A 14,496-nucleotide genomic window follows, 5' to 3' on the forward strand; every position below is an offset into this window, starting at 1 on the left:
ATGAAGGAAAGCACAGCATTTTAGAATTGGAAGTGATTTCCCAAAGCTATCTAGTTTTATGTATACCCCAAAAATGACATGCTGGACAAGTGATTATGTAGGCCCCATTGGCATAGTTCCAGTAAGGGGAAACTTGCTACCTCTTAATTCTACTTTTAGTTACCTCTAATTATTAAGAAAGGTTTTCCTGGTGTCAAGCTTTAAATTGACTTTTATTTATTTCAGCCCATGACTCTTGATTCTGCCTTCTGGGGCCAAAAAGAATAATTCTCATTCTTCCTCTGAACAGCTCTTCAGATACTTGAGGACAGCTATGGCCCTACTGAAATTTTTCTTCTCAAAATTAAAAATCTCTAGTTTCTTTGACTAACCAATTTATAGCTTCCTGATTGTCCTCTTTTTGACCTTCTCTGGTTTATCACTATCCTCTTTAAACTACCTAGGACTAAACATAGGGTGCAGATGTAGCCTGGCTGAACCACAGTAAAGGAATACTATCATTTCCTTTCTTCCCGAGATTGCAATAGGCTTTTTTTTCCCCCCCACATCACTCTGTTGACTCATTGAGCACTCATTGAGTCTGCAGTTTCCCAGATATTTTTTAGACAACTTTCTGGTCTTATCTCCCTTATTCTATACTTCTGAAACTGACTATTTTTAACCCAATTGTAAGACTTTTAAATTTCTTCTTAGAGTCAGTCTAGTGCTCTGGTCTATCAAGATCTTTTTGGATGGTGATCCAGTAGTACCTGTCAAGATCTTTTTGGATTATGATGGTGATCCAGTAGTAGCTGTGCCTTGAAATCTTCAATAAAAGAGCCAAGAGCGAATCCCTTGGGGACTCCTCTGGATATTTCTCACTGACACCAAACCATTAATAGCTCTTCCTTTAGAGCAACCTTTCAACTAGTGCTGAGTATAGCTGTTATTACATGACATTACATTGTTCCTAATCATTATCTAGTTCACATTTTTCTATCTTTCCCATGAGAACAGTAGGAAAGACTTGTTAGCAATCATCTCTTGCCTTACATCTTTTTGTATTACAAGCTTAGCACTATAGTTTTTTAAAATGCTTGATAATTGTAGTAGGCTCTTAATAAATGCTTAGTGACTAACTTAATATTTTCCTAACCTAAGTACTATTTATGTAATTCCCTAGGATCCAGAAATTGTCAGAAAAAGAGATGAAGTTATTCTGTCCTAACCTGTTCTTTGGTATTTTATGATTTATTTTTTAGTATGATGGCTTTTTATTTTATTATTTATTTTTTTCAAAATACATACAAAAATAGTTTTCAAATTCAACACTGTAAAACCTTGTATTCTAAATTTTTCTCCCTATCTCCCCACCTTCCTTCTTCCCTAGAGAGCAATCAATTCAATATAAGTTAAATATGCAGCTCTTCTAAACATATTTGCATATTTATCATGATACACAAGAAAAATCAGATCAAAAAGGAAAGAAGATGAGAAAGAAAAAAAAAACAAACAAGCAAGCAAACAACAAAAAAGATGAAAATACTATGTTGTGATCTGCATTCAGTCCCCACAGTCCTCTCTCTGGATGCAGATGGTTCTCTCCATTATATGTCTATTGTGTCTCACACAATAGGGTGAGAGAGAAATGTTGAGGGCAATATTTTCTGGGGGGGAGAAAATGCTTCAATCCATATTCACACTCTATAGTTCTCTCTGGATGTGGATGCCATTTTCCATCACAAGTCTAATGGAATTACCTTGAATCACTGCATTGTTGAGAATAGCCAAGTCCATCATAACTGATTATCATAATCTTGTTGCTGTGTATAGTGTTCTTTCAATTCTACTCACTTCACTCAGTATCAGTTTATGTAAATTTTTCTAGGCTTCTCTGAAATCAGCCTACTCATCATTTATTATAGAACAATAACATTCCATTATATTCATATATCATAATTTATTCATCCATTCCCCAACTGATGAGTATCCACTCAGTTTCCAGTTCTTTGCCACTACAGAAAGAGAAGCTATAAACATTTTTGCACATGTGGTCCTTTTCCCTTTTTTATAATCTCTTTAGGATATAAGCCCAGTAGAAACACTGCAGAAAAAAAGGGTATGCACAGTTTGATAGCCCTTTGGTCATAATTCCAAATTGCTCTCCAGAATCGTTGGATCATTTTACAACTCCCCCAAGAATGTATTAGTATCTTAGTTTTCCCACATTCCCTCTAATATTTATCATTACCTTTTCCTGTCATCTTAACCAATCTGAGAGGTATTAAGTGGTATCTCAGAGTTGTCTTCATTTGCATTTCTCTAATCAGTAGTGATTTAGAGCATTTTTTCATATGACTAGAAATGGCTTTAATTTTTTCGTCTTGACCTGTTCTTGGTTGAATTCATCCCAATGTTTTCTTTTCTGATGTTCTTTCACCATCTTTTTAACTTGTTCTGAGAATTTTTCTGGATTCTAAGTCAAATGTCACTATCTGAAAACTCTATTCAGTTCCTTTTTTTTTAAATTGGAGCAGTATTTCTCCATTTTTAACTTTCTGTGCCTTTCCCATTTTCCACAGTCTTTTGTGCGTCACTAAAAGTAGATCAGCAGTCATATCTTTCAATTTTGTCTATATACAAAGGTGGTTTACTTGAGTTCAGTGACTTGAATTAAGCAGCTCCTATGTCATTATTTATCTTGGGTGTTAACTCCTTAGCAGACATTTTGTTGCCTTTCCAGTGCAAAGGTCATTTACCTCAAGAGAAAAGAGGTAAAAAAAAGTTTTCCAACTCTAATCATTTTTGTCATTCATCCTTCCATCCATCCCAAGGAGCATAACCATTATATCTTTGGATCTTTTTCTTTTTCCTCTTACAACTTAAAACAAACAAAAAACACTTTTCATTGTCCCTAGCTTTTTTCCCACCAGTCTCAACTCATTTTACAATATTGATCTTCTGTTAGATGCCTTGCTTCCATCTAAGTTTCTTGTATATCTATATCACTCTTTTTAGATAACTTATTTTTTCCCCTCCTGATCATACTTTTTCTTCTTGTCTTCATAATTTTTTTTCTTTACCATTTTCCATTCCTTGGTTTGACTTTTCTCCATAGAATTTAGTACTGCCGGCATCTTTCTTATCCTTTGAAATTTACTCTCCCAAAATTTGAGTCATATGAGAGCTTATGCTTAATTTGCTTTTTCTTTATCACAAACTATGGGAAGGAGAGAGGAGATACTGGGCCCCTTAAGATTTATATAATTTCCACTCCAGCAATCAATCCCTCTCTTTTAGTGAGAATGGTATCCAGAATAGAATTACTCCTCATTAATTCCTCTGTCTTTTGAAGAATGAAGTTATCACTAAGATAAGTCAGAAAGTTTTGAGCTTCTCTGCTTTTGGTACAGAAAGGGCTCCAAAAGATATCCCCCATCACTCCTATGTCATGTCTTTGTATCTATATCCTCAATTCCTCATCTGTTTCTTCTTTTTGTTCATATGGCCTATGATAAAATTGCTTCTGACTTGCTCTCCATTGATGTTCAAACAAATATTCTCTACTGTGTTTCCTCTGCTAAATTTCCTCACAAGTAAATTGCTTTTATATACAATTTTGAACTTTACTTTTTTTTTTTTTTTTTTTTTAAATAAAGTATACCCATCTAGAGCTATCCCAATCATAGGTTTCATCCTTTCCAGTCTCACCCACACTATGGGGGCCAATTTTGTCTAATTATATTAGAACATCTAGTTGTTTTTTCTTATTACCTAAACTTTATATATTTGTGTATAGACATTTGAGACAATGGGTTTGTCTCCTGTGAATCTCTTGATGTCTCAACTGATATATTTCCTTTATTGTAATTGTCTTCTATTGTATCTTGGTGGATGAATATAGGGAGTTTTCTATTTCCTTTTTTAATTATTTTTTCAATTTTAATGCTCTTTTGATTACATTTATAAGATGGTAACATTCTGATTCCTTGAATATTGAAAGGATAAGGAAGACCATAGAAATTCACATCTTTCTGTCTGTAGGAAATACAGTAACTAATCAGAAGTAGCCCAAAGGGAAAAAATAAAATAAAAAACCGAAAAGGTAGCCCAAAGAAGATGTGGTTTCAAGTATTACATACTTACCTAACCAATCTGTATATGACCACAGGAGAGGTCAGAGATTCTATGTATCTTGGGACTCCATATATCCCCATCCTGTTTTTCCAGCAAGATGATGAAATCTCATCAACCTGTCTCAAATACTAGTTCATATCCTTAATTAGTTAAGTTCCTTAAAGGAACTTAAATGTTTCTGTTTGGGTAGTAACTCTTAACATGGCAAAGCCATATTAGCTGGTATTGTATCACTTTGTTTTCTTGATCCTTTTCTACAAAACTGACCACAGAGTCAGCTTTCCTAAATTCCTCATGATCAGTCAATAGTGGGTTACCACAACAGATATAACACTAACTTTATTGTGTAAAGTTGAAGGTCATCTACAGAGCAATGGAAAAAACCGTTCACGGTCTTTGTGAATAAATTACTCATGAGGAGTGCTACTCAAGTCAGGGTTTAACAGTCAGTCATCAACTATTCCCAAATCCCCCATATCAATCCAAATTACATCAGGAGTATGGGCGATAGTCTCTCATTCAAAAAACTGCTTCATGCTGAGAAATGGAAGAAGAACTGGCTCTCAGTCCAAGCAGGGGGATGGGTATGGTGTCAATCTAAGCTTCAGATGGGCCAATCCATGTCTCAGAAGAGGTTCAATAAGCTGTAATTTGACCAAAATCTAGAACAATAAAAACCCAAATCTAATAAGGTTAGAACAGTCTGAGATAGAAAGACTTGATTCACCAGATTGCTGCCAAATGTGAAGAGCCAGCAGCTGAGCTTGCTTCACAAGGCAAGCAAATGGCTATCAGCTATATTCCCAATAAATAAAACAGTGAAATCTTTTTTTAGATTTCACAGACCATTGTTAATTGTCCTTTTATCATTTAGAAATCTTAAAAAAAAAAAAAAACCTGAATATCCACAGACACAAATATCCAGGAACAGACAGATGACCAGGCTAAATACTTATTTGCCTAAGTATTTAGAATATAATGATTACATATAACCAGGTTGGAAACAGCAAGCTATGACATATTTGAATTGCATTAACAGTTCTTATTAACTATTGCTCTGATCATAGAAATCAATCACAGGAAGAAAAAAATGCAAGAACATAACTATAACATAACATAAGTAGTTAAAACTCAACCTTCAGCACATCAGAGAGTGGAACTTTAAAACTTCCAAATAGCATTAATTACAAGTCCAAGGAATTTTATTTCCAAAGTTTCAGATAAATCCCAAACCATTTACCATGACCTTATTATATCAGTAACAATAAGAAATTTATCCCAGAAAATTCACACAATTCTTACATACCCAAGTAGATGTTGAATCTTGAATAAGTTGAATATTATACCAATCATTTTGCTTTTAAAACACCCAATATATAGAAAAATCCTAAACTACATATTGTTAACAACAAAAACATTTTCAAAAGGACAAAGGCAAAAACTATTATCCTTGGAGTCCCTTTCAGATAATTGGCTTCAATACAGTTAATTAAAACTTCCTATTTTCACATAAAAGAATCTGGAAAGTTCTTGAAAACATCAATTAAACTTTTGAAACAACCCTTTCAAACTATATACCACATTTCTGATCATATTCTTCAATATTCATAATCATTATGTATCTAAAGAAACAAATATTCAATCAATTAACATCTTGTAAGAGCAGCCTGTCCCTTTAAATCAACATTTGTTTTCTTCAGCCACAGGAACCAAGTGGCTGCAGCTTTCCACTGCTGCTCTGCTGCTCTCTCCCCCACAAAAACAGATTCCATTTCACAGCCATCTCTCTGTGACTACCCTTTCTAACCAGTTCCTTTTTTTTCTACTGATTTCTTCTTGAAGTCATTTGCTTCTACTAATCAATCCTTCTTAAATCACCTTCATTCTCCTGTCCCATCTCTCTGTCTCTCTCTCCTCCCAATACCTACTTGCTCAAACTTTGTCTGATATAAATCAATCTCTCTTGTCCCTTTTCTTTAAATCACCTTTTTAAAAAACTTTAAACTTCAAGATTCACAATTAATTTTGAACCAAATTTCATAAAACTTATGATATAGTTTACAAATTACCCAATACTTCTAGAAAGCAACATACCATTTAAGTAGGGAGATACAAACACGACCCTCCCCCTAAGGTAACATACTGGCATTTTGTTTAATAGCCTATATTTCAATTTGAAGTCCAATCAAATAATAAAAAAAGAAAACTTTTTCTCTTCAGTTGTAAAGGCCACAATATTCAAACAATTCTTAAGATTTTTATCAGAATAAATCTAATATGTGCAAGGCAACAGTAAAATTATTTCCCCCAATTTCAGTTTTATTTCAATTTCAAAATTATAGTACCTCTTTAAAATATAGTAAGTTCCCAAAACTTTTAATCAAATGTTGCAGACAATTACCAAGTTTAGCCTTCTTAAACTTTCTGTTCTCTGATTCCATGAAAGCAAACTTGCTGATAATGATTTTTCTTTCTTTTCCTGGAAAATTTTTTTTTTCTTTTTAGAAGTATACCTAATTTCCCCACAGATCCAACAGGTTAGAGAGCCCCCTGTGTTCAGCTATTTATAGCTCTTAATCTATTTTTATTCCTCCCTTCCAATATCTGCCATTTTTTGTTTCCAATCTTAACACACATACCAATTTAAAGTTATTTTAAAATTAACCAGTACGTTAGTTTGTGAAATTTCCTAAAATCTATTTAGATATTCCATTCAAACTTCTTTTTTTTAGTAAGCCAGGAAAGTTAAGCACCAATCCTTGGTTTACCTTGAATTTTTTTTTTTCTTGCTGAGTCCTGATAACAGGCTCTTGTTTACAGGAGTAGTGATAGCCACTGTTTTATTTTCTCAAAACTTTCCAAACTTTCAATCTATGTTTTAATTTTTTTTTTCCTTTTTTACCCCTTCCTGCAAAGCCACTGCCAGAGACAGAGGGAGAGAAACAGAGGGAAAAAAAAAGATTTTCTTTTCTTGAGAAGCCCAAAACTAGTTCCCAAATTACATTCTGAAGCACTCTGAAAGAATTACCACTCTGCATGAATTCCAACTCCCAGCAATTCAGCCTGATATTTTTCTAAGCCTGTAACACAAAGGCTGAATTCTTATCTCTTATGAGCTTGCTAACTTTTAACACGGAACAAAGGCAATGCAAAGTAGACATACACATAGACATACACAAAACTCTATTTTTACCTTTTACATACAGATTTAAGTCTGATATACCCAAATAGTCCTGGGATATACATCCTCCGAGTTTTCTTCCCTTTTATATCTGAGAAGTTCATTCCAGTCTTGAATTTCCTAGCTAACATCCTGATACAAATTTTTGGAGTGCTTCTATATCACCCTGGACCTGTCCAGGTGTTGGAAGAGGCCCTACATTTACCCTCATGCCCGGGCGGAGGTCCTTCATTACCCTCACACCCCTGCAGCCACCCGAGAGCCTCCTTAGGAAAAGTCCTTCATCGTTGGTGTCAATAGCAGTCCACCAAAAATAAATTTATGAGGGCTAATCCCTCAGGGTCTCCCTCGACCAGCCAATAGACCCCGAGACTTCCCAAGAGTTTTACCTTGAAAATACGTATTTCTTTTCAGGCCACAAATGCCAGCTATTAGGACTCTACTTCCTTTAATCTTTAATTCTGCATTCCACTGAGTATCCCTCCCTTTGGTCATTGTCTAAGAGGGGAGGGAAGCTGCTCACCCAGAGTCAGAGACCATGGAGAAAACTACTCCGTTTTCTCCACATATTATACAGGTCATAGGGAAAACACAGAAATAATGAAAATAAAATACAGGAAAAGAATTTAAACATTCCTGTAAGTTCTTCACTTTATAGCTCCATTCCACACAAACCTCTTCTTTGATATGACATCTGATCCCTCATTCACTTTCCTGTTCTCCCAATTTGTCATCTTCCATCTTTAGTTCACTTAAGCCAACAGTCTTAGGTCAGCCATAATCATAGGATTCCTTACCCTTTTAATTTTTGTATTTCTTACTCTATTGATCTTCACTCCTGGATATAAGTAGTTAAGTATAAAATTAGGTTGAGTTGGCTCCACCATAAATTCATGCAGGCAGGTTTCCCCTGAATTCTTATAATTGCTTAGTAATTTATTTTTCTCATCCCATCCTGTAGGGCAGTTATTCCAGGCCCTTTTCTCTCTTTTCAGCCCTTTTACTCCTAGAGCTCTTTCTCAGGTTGCACACTATGAACAGGTACTCTTGGTTCCTTTATTGAGAAGAGCCTAGCCACTGATGTGAGCTCCCTGGAGTCTCCCCCAACTTCTTTAATACTTTTCTAGAAGAGAAGCATTTTCTTCCTTGGCAAAGTGAATGACTCCCTCATTGTCCTCATTCTATTCTAGAACAGATAGCTAGGTAACATCTTTCTAGTCTTCTTTCACCATATTCTTCTACGGCTTTAAGCAAAGCACACTGGTCTTCTGGGTGGTCCATGTACAGGACAGAGCATCTCTCAGTCCTGGCTCAGGAAATTCTTCCTCTTTCCCTGCTGACTCCCTGGGCTTCCTTAAAGTCCCAATCCAAATCATATCTTTTATTTGAAATCTTCCCCAATCTCTCTTAATTCTAGTGATTCCCTTCTGTTGATTATTTTCTATTCTGTATAAGCTTGCTTTGTATATATTTGTTTGCATGTTGTTTCCCCAGTGTGATTGTAAACTCCTTTAGGGCAAGGACTGTCTCTTAGCACAATATCTGGTGCATAATTTATTGATTAATTGATTGTATAGAACACTGGTTCTGTAGTTGAGAAGATCTGAGTTCAAGTGTGGCCTCACTCACCAGATATATAATCTTGGGTAATTTATTTAATCTCTATGTGCCTGAGTTTCCTCAGCTGTAAAATGGAGATAGTGATAGCACCTGTTTCCCAAGGTTGTTACATGGGTCAAATGATAATAGATGCTTGATAAATACTTGTTCTTTTCCCTACCTCAGTTACCCCTATGCTGAAAGGCTGGATGATATATTCAAAAGAGCAATAGATTTGGAGTCAGAAGACATCTTCCTGACTCTAGGCCTAATGCTCTATCTCTTGTGCCACTGTTGGAATCTTTACAAAGTGTTAAGCCATTGGAGTTGATAGAGACAATAATTATCTAATTTGGCATGGTTCAATATGATTGATTTGCTCTTAGAAAGAGATATTTTGGGCCAGAACTTGAAACAAGGTACTAAGTACAACTGATGGAAACAATGCTTGTGTTCACACCTTTAGAGAGCTCATAAGTATCTAAGTACTCAATGGAGTTCACATGTTTGGGAGAGTTCAGGGTTTAGAAAGAGATATCCAAATTCTCACCTCCCTTAAGGCCAGAGAGCACTCTGGGAGATAACCCAGAATCCCTCTCCCTCCAGAAGGCGGAGTTAACCTTTGGGAGTTCATATATATACAGGGAGCTCTTAGAGCTTGGGGAAGTTTTTTCTTGAGAGAGTTACTTGGGAGCATTCCCAGGAGTCAGAGAGGAGCACTCTGCAAGAAAGCCTATAAGCCCTCTCTTTGAGGCAAGAGAGATTCATCGTATCTTCTACCTTGGTGCTGGCTGGAGTCAGAAGGACAAACCTTTGGATTTGGAGACATTCGGGCGGAGCTCTTAGAACCAAGCAGAGAGATAGGCCTCTGGGCTAACTGGGCTATATTGGAGGACACAATAAAAGATCTGAACTCTTTTATCACTTGGCTGTGTTTTGGAAAAAGAACACAACATGCCACCATGCCTAATTTAACATCATTTGACACCTTCAAATCTTCAGTCTTTCCTTCTCTAGTGGCTCCTTCTCTTCACCTAGAAACATGCTTAGTTAGATCTTCCCTGATTCGATTTAAAGCAAACCAAAAATTAACCTTGTCTTGATACCCCCAGCTATTTCCTCTTTCAATGACAAGGTAAAGACTGTCGTACAATTACATTTGAACCCACCATGGTCATCTGCCTTCAGTCCCATCACTTTGGAAACTGCCCTAAGTACTAGAATCTGGAACACAATGGAAGCTAATCTCCATTGGTGATGACAGTGAAAATGTGCCTATCTTCTTTACTTATGAAAACTCTCCTGAAGAGTTACCTTGCTTCTTTAGCACCTCAACCTAAATATGTTTGTTGCAAATGGACTTTCATTTATTTATTCATTTGACACTGAATGTTTGATTGGTTATTGTGTTCACGACTCGGGACTTGAGGACTGGTGTGTACTTCTTCACATTTTCTTGGATCAATTCTATATAAATATAGGGAGATTATATAGGTAGTCCTGTCAGCATAGGCAGGGCCAAACCAGGTTTGAAGGACTGAAAGATGGACAGAACTGTGTTAAAACTTTCTTGAGAGGATATAAAATGCAGGTGTCCTCTGTGTTGCAGGTTCACCAATAATGATGCCAGAGCCCAGCTACCTTCCTGGGTGCGCCCTTATGTCAAGGTCTATGACAATTTTGGCCATATTATCCGTGATGCGGCCCAGTTTTTCCGAGTTGCTCAGAAAATTGTAAGTATCTCATCTCCACCCAGATGGAGGCACGTCAGGGCAAGTCCAGGGAAGGGAGGATGGGGTGATCTGTTCTCCCACAGAGACTTACCCAGTCTCTCCAGTCACCTTGTTGTTGACAGGCAGGTGGTAGTAGCCAGTGAGGGGGAGATAGCACCTGGCCAGGAAATGCTTTTCTCCTAACTCCAGTTGCACCATCTGTCCTGGGCCGAAGTTCCCTCTCAAAAGCAAAATCTTTAACTCTCTTTAATGAGTAGTCTTTCCCTCCCCCAGATGCCTGTGCCCATCTCACGGGTTCCCCAGAGCCCCTGTGGGGGAGAAGCTGCTGCTGCAGCCTCCTCTTCTTCATCCAGCCTATTCCTCTCCTCTAAGAAGGCTAAGAGCCTGGATGTCCATGTTCCCAGCCTGAAGCGGAAGTGTACAGGTGGGTGTCTGTTCGTTGGTCATCCTCGCTCAGGGAGAAAAAGAGGCTGATTTCTCAGATACCAGAGGCACTGTTCACCTCACACGCTGCACCCTGGGCAATTTGCTACTTTGCAGCTGGCAGGTGATGCAAATCAGCATTAAGAAGCGCCTGCTGGGGCAGCTAGGGGGCGCAGTGGCTAGGGCACCAGCCCTGAAGTCAGGAGGAGCTGAGTGCAAATTTGACCTCAGACACCTAGCACTTCCTGGCGGTGTGAGCCCAATTGCCTCAAAGCAGCAACCACAAAAATCGCCTGCTTTCGTTCTGCTTTTGGTGTACTCAGTTTTTACCCATGGAAAAGCTGGGATGCTTGGAAGGAAGAGGATCGGCCTATTTTAAAGCTTGAGTCAACATAAAGCTTGCCTTTCCTGCCTGCTAGAGTCTGGCACAGGCAAAGCGATGATCTTGCGACGTTCTGAGGAGCCCCTGTCGCCCTCCCCGTGCTTTTCTGCAGGGTCGCTAGACGGTGGGGACAGTGAGGCCAGCCTTTGGGGAGAGTATGAGCAGGAACTAGCTTCCCCGCAGAGGAAGCCCAGGGGGTTGTTGGCGGCCTTGGACCGGAGTGAGAACAGAAGTGAAAGTGAGGAGACCCGCACACTTCCAGGAGAAGAAAAGGTACTGCTAGATAATTACATTTAATCAGCTGCCTTAGCAGTAAGCTAGTTTCTCCTTTCTCCCTGTCTCGTCTGATCTTGCCTTAAACCTTCCGTTGTTCAGCCCTCTGGAGTAGTTGGTGTGAGCTATTTATTTGGTCCACAGCCTTAATTCATGGAGAAGCGACAACTTTTGCTCTTCCCAAACCATTGAAGCCCTTAAACCATTCGTGTCGGTGAGTGATGAAACTACCAAGAGTGCCTGCCATAGGAGAGAAGGCTTCCCAGGTCATCTTTGGTCACTCCTGCTGCTACTGCTCAAAGGGCTAAAAACAGTCCCAGTGACTGTGTCCGCAGTCACTTTTGTACTCTTCTTCCCTCATAAGCCACCTCAAGCAGATCCTTCTCTGCCTACCAGACCTGCTTTGCTTCAGTGTAGCAGACTTTCAGGATGTCTATAGATCTTCAATTTAGGATCTCAGTCTGAATCAACAGACTCCATCTTCACTTGGGGGGAAATGGGTTGGGCAAAAGTCTTAGTTTCAGTTCTCCCTAAGAACTGAGCTGAACTGCAGGTTAAAGCTCATCTTTTTCAATCTTTTTCCTTCTTCATTTTTTCTCTCAAGTGTTTTAGAATCCCTGAAGATTTACATAATTCTTAGGATCAAACTTCCAGCCTTCCAGTACTTCCAGTGTCCTGTTACTTTCAGTCATATAATTTGCATCATCTGAAAGTCGTTTTTGCATATCACACCCAGAAATTAACCTTTGTCTTAGCACTCAGAGGTACATAATATACACACATAGTAGCACAATAGCCTTTGATCCAGCAATGTCCCTACTAGGCCTGAATCCCAAAGAGATCAAAAAAAGGGAAAAGAAACCACATGTACAAAAATATTTACACCAGCTCTTTTTGCAGTGGCAAAGAACAGGAAACTGAGTGGATGCCCATCAGTTGGGGAATGGTTGAATAGACTATGGGAATATTATGGAATGTTATTGTTCTATAAGAAATGACCAGCAGGATGATTTCAGAGAGGCCTGGAGAGACTTACATGAACTGATGCTGAGTGAACTGGGCAGAACCAGGAGAACATTGTACATGGCAAAAACAAGATTATTTTGATGATCAATTCCGATGGAAGTGGCTCTGTTCAACAGCAAGGTGATTCAGGCCAGTTCCAATGGTCTTATGATGCAGAGAGCCATCTGCATCCAGAGAGAGGACTCCTGAGAGTGAATCACAACATAGTGTTTTCACTTTCTTCTCGTTGTTTGCTTGCATTTTGTTTTCTTTCTCGTTTTTTTCCCTTTTTGAGCTGATTTTTCTTGTATAGCATAATAGTTGTGGAAAGTTGTATCTTAATCAATATCTTGTGTTATCAAGAGATTCTGGGGCCTGGTGTTAGCAACCTGGGACCATCTCAGAAGTTTGTTCAAAGTAGATGGTCAAGAACTTTTATGTTCAACTGATTAGTCTTTTGAGTTCTGGTTCCCTGTCTTATCTTCCTATGGATTTCTAGGGTATTTCATCCATTCCTTATGGGTTAAACCAGTGAAGACTATCTCACTATCTTTGTAGATTCAGAAGATAGAATGAAATAATCTGAAGTGATTTTCTTTTCTCTACAGGCTCAGCGTCTCTCTACCCTGTCCTTACAGTATGAGAAGAGATTAACAGATGAACAGATAGGAGGAAAGAAGAAAATTAAAATTGTTAGTAACCAGGTATTGTGCTTTCTGTACTATCCAAAGCAAAACAAAAGAAAAAAAAAAAAAGAAAGAAACTCATTCCCCAAATTCATGACTAGAAAAATTGAAATGTGGTTTAGTTATAATCCCATTTTTCTATGTGTTTAGGTCTGGGTTTAACAAAAAAGAAAGAGAAAAAGGATTCTGATTCTCTAGGGAAAAAGAGCTAAGAAAAAGGACCCTTTTCTTGGTCTAGGGATGAAATCAGGGGTGAGTAGGAAGGAGAGTCTCCAGAAGGGCCTGGGAGAAACTGATACATATTTTGAGCTTCTTGGAGAGCATTGGCCCGTGTATTTCCAGTTTTTGATTTTGTGTTTGGCTTACATTTAAGTGGTCTTCTGACTAGAGTAAATGCAGAGTCTTTAGAGAGGCCTATAGTTTTCAAACTTTTAGAATTTAATAATCTAGGTTGTAGTTATGATAGATAGGAATAATCCTTAATGGATTTAAATATAATTTGAATTTTCCTTTCCAGGCTAATAAGGACTTCACTTTTGCTGAAGGGCATAATTTGTCTGAATGTCTTTGGTAGCATTTACTTAAGGATAAGGAGTATTCAATTATGTAATATCCTAATACTAAACTTTAATAAATTTGATTTTTAAGGACTGTTTACAGGTTGTTTCTAATATCCCTTCAACCTACATTATTAATGCTTACAATACTGAAGGACTTGATATGGACTCCTGAGTTTGTGCAGCTCACTGTTTATGTTCTCCTGCAGGAGACAGTGACTGAGAGAGATACTCCAAAAAACAAGAAGGGAAATGGGTCATAAATTCCACTTGGGAGGTCTTTGCAGAGAAAATTCCTTGGTTAATGACAAAGGAAAGTTTCTGGGAGAAGTCACTGAGGGACATGTTGGGGATCCTAGTGTTCAAGAGCCCCACAACTCCAGGGTTGGCCCATTCCAAAATCAGCAGTCCTAGACTTCGAGTATTTAGGACTTAACTTTACCAAGGCCTGAAGAGACATTGTAGTTTATCCCCTTAATTTAAAGGTGAATCAAAGAATCCCAGAGAGAGATTTATTTGTCCCTAATCCTCTTAATGCCAG

The 14,496-nt window shown here is 38.0% G+C and overlaps 1 protein-coding gene across 6 annotated transcripts in view; it reads left to right on the forward strand.

Annotated features, from left to right (window-relative positions):
* RTEL1 (regulator of telomere elongation helicase 1) overlaps positions 1-14,496 on the forward strand; it is a 100,886-nt gene that overhangs the window by 67,563 nt on the left and 18,827 nt on the right. For 4 of the 6 annotated variants that reach the window (XM_023494441.2, XM_023494442.2, XM_023494439.2 and 1 more), the window contains exons 25-28: positions 10,506-10,629; positions 10,903-11,053; positions 11,547-11,707; positions 13,321-13,416. In XM_023494441.2, coding sequence (XP_023350209.1) covers positions 10,506-10,629; positions 10,903-11,053; positions 11,547-11,707; positions 13,321-13,416 — 532 coding nt within the window. The remainder of the gene's footprint in view (positions 1-10,505; positions 10,630-10,902; positions 11,054-11,546; positions 11,708-13,320; positions 13,417-14,496) is intronic. The other 2 variants (XM_023494440.2, XM_031951792.1) reach the window with 2 other exon arrangements.

The sequence above is a fragment of the Sarcophilus harrisii genome, chromosome 2, assembly GCF_902635505.1.
Source record: "Sarcophilus harrisii chromosome 2, mSarHar1.11, whole genome shotgun sequence".
Taxonomy (NCBI): Eukaryota; Metazoa; Chordata; class Mammalia; order Dasyuromorphia; family Dasyuridae; genus Sarcophilus; species Sarcophilus harrisii.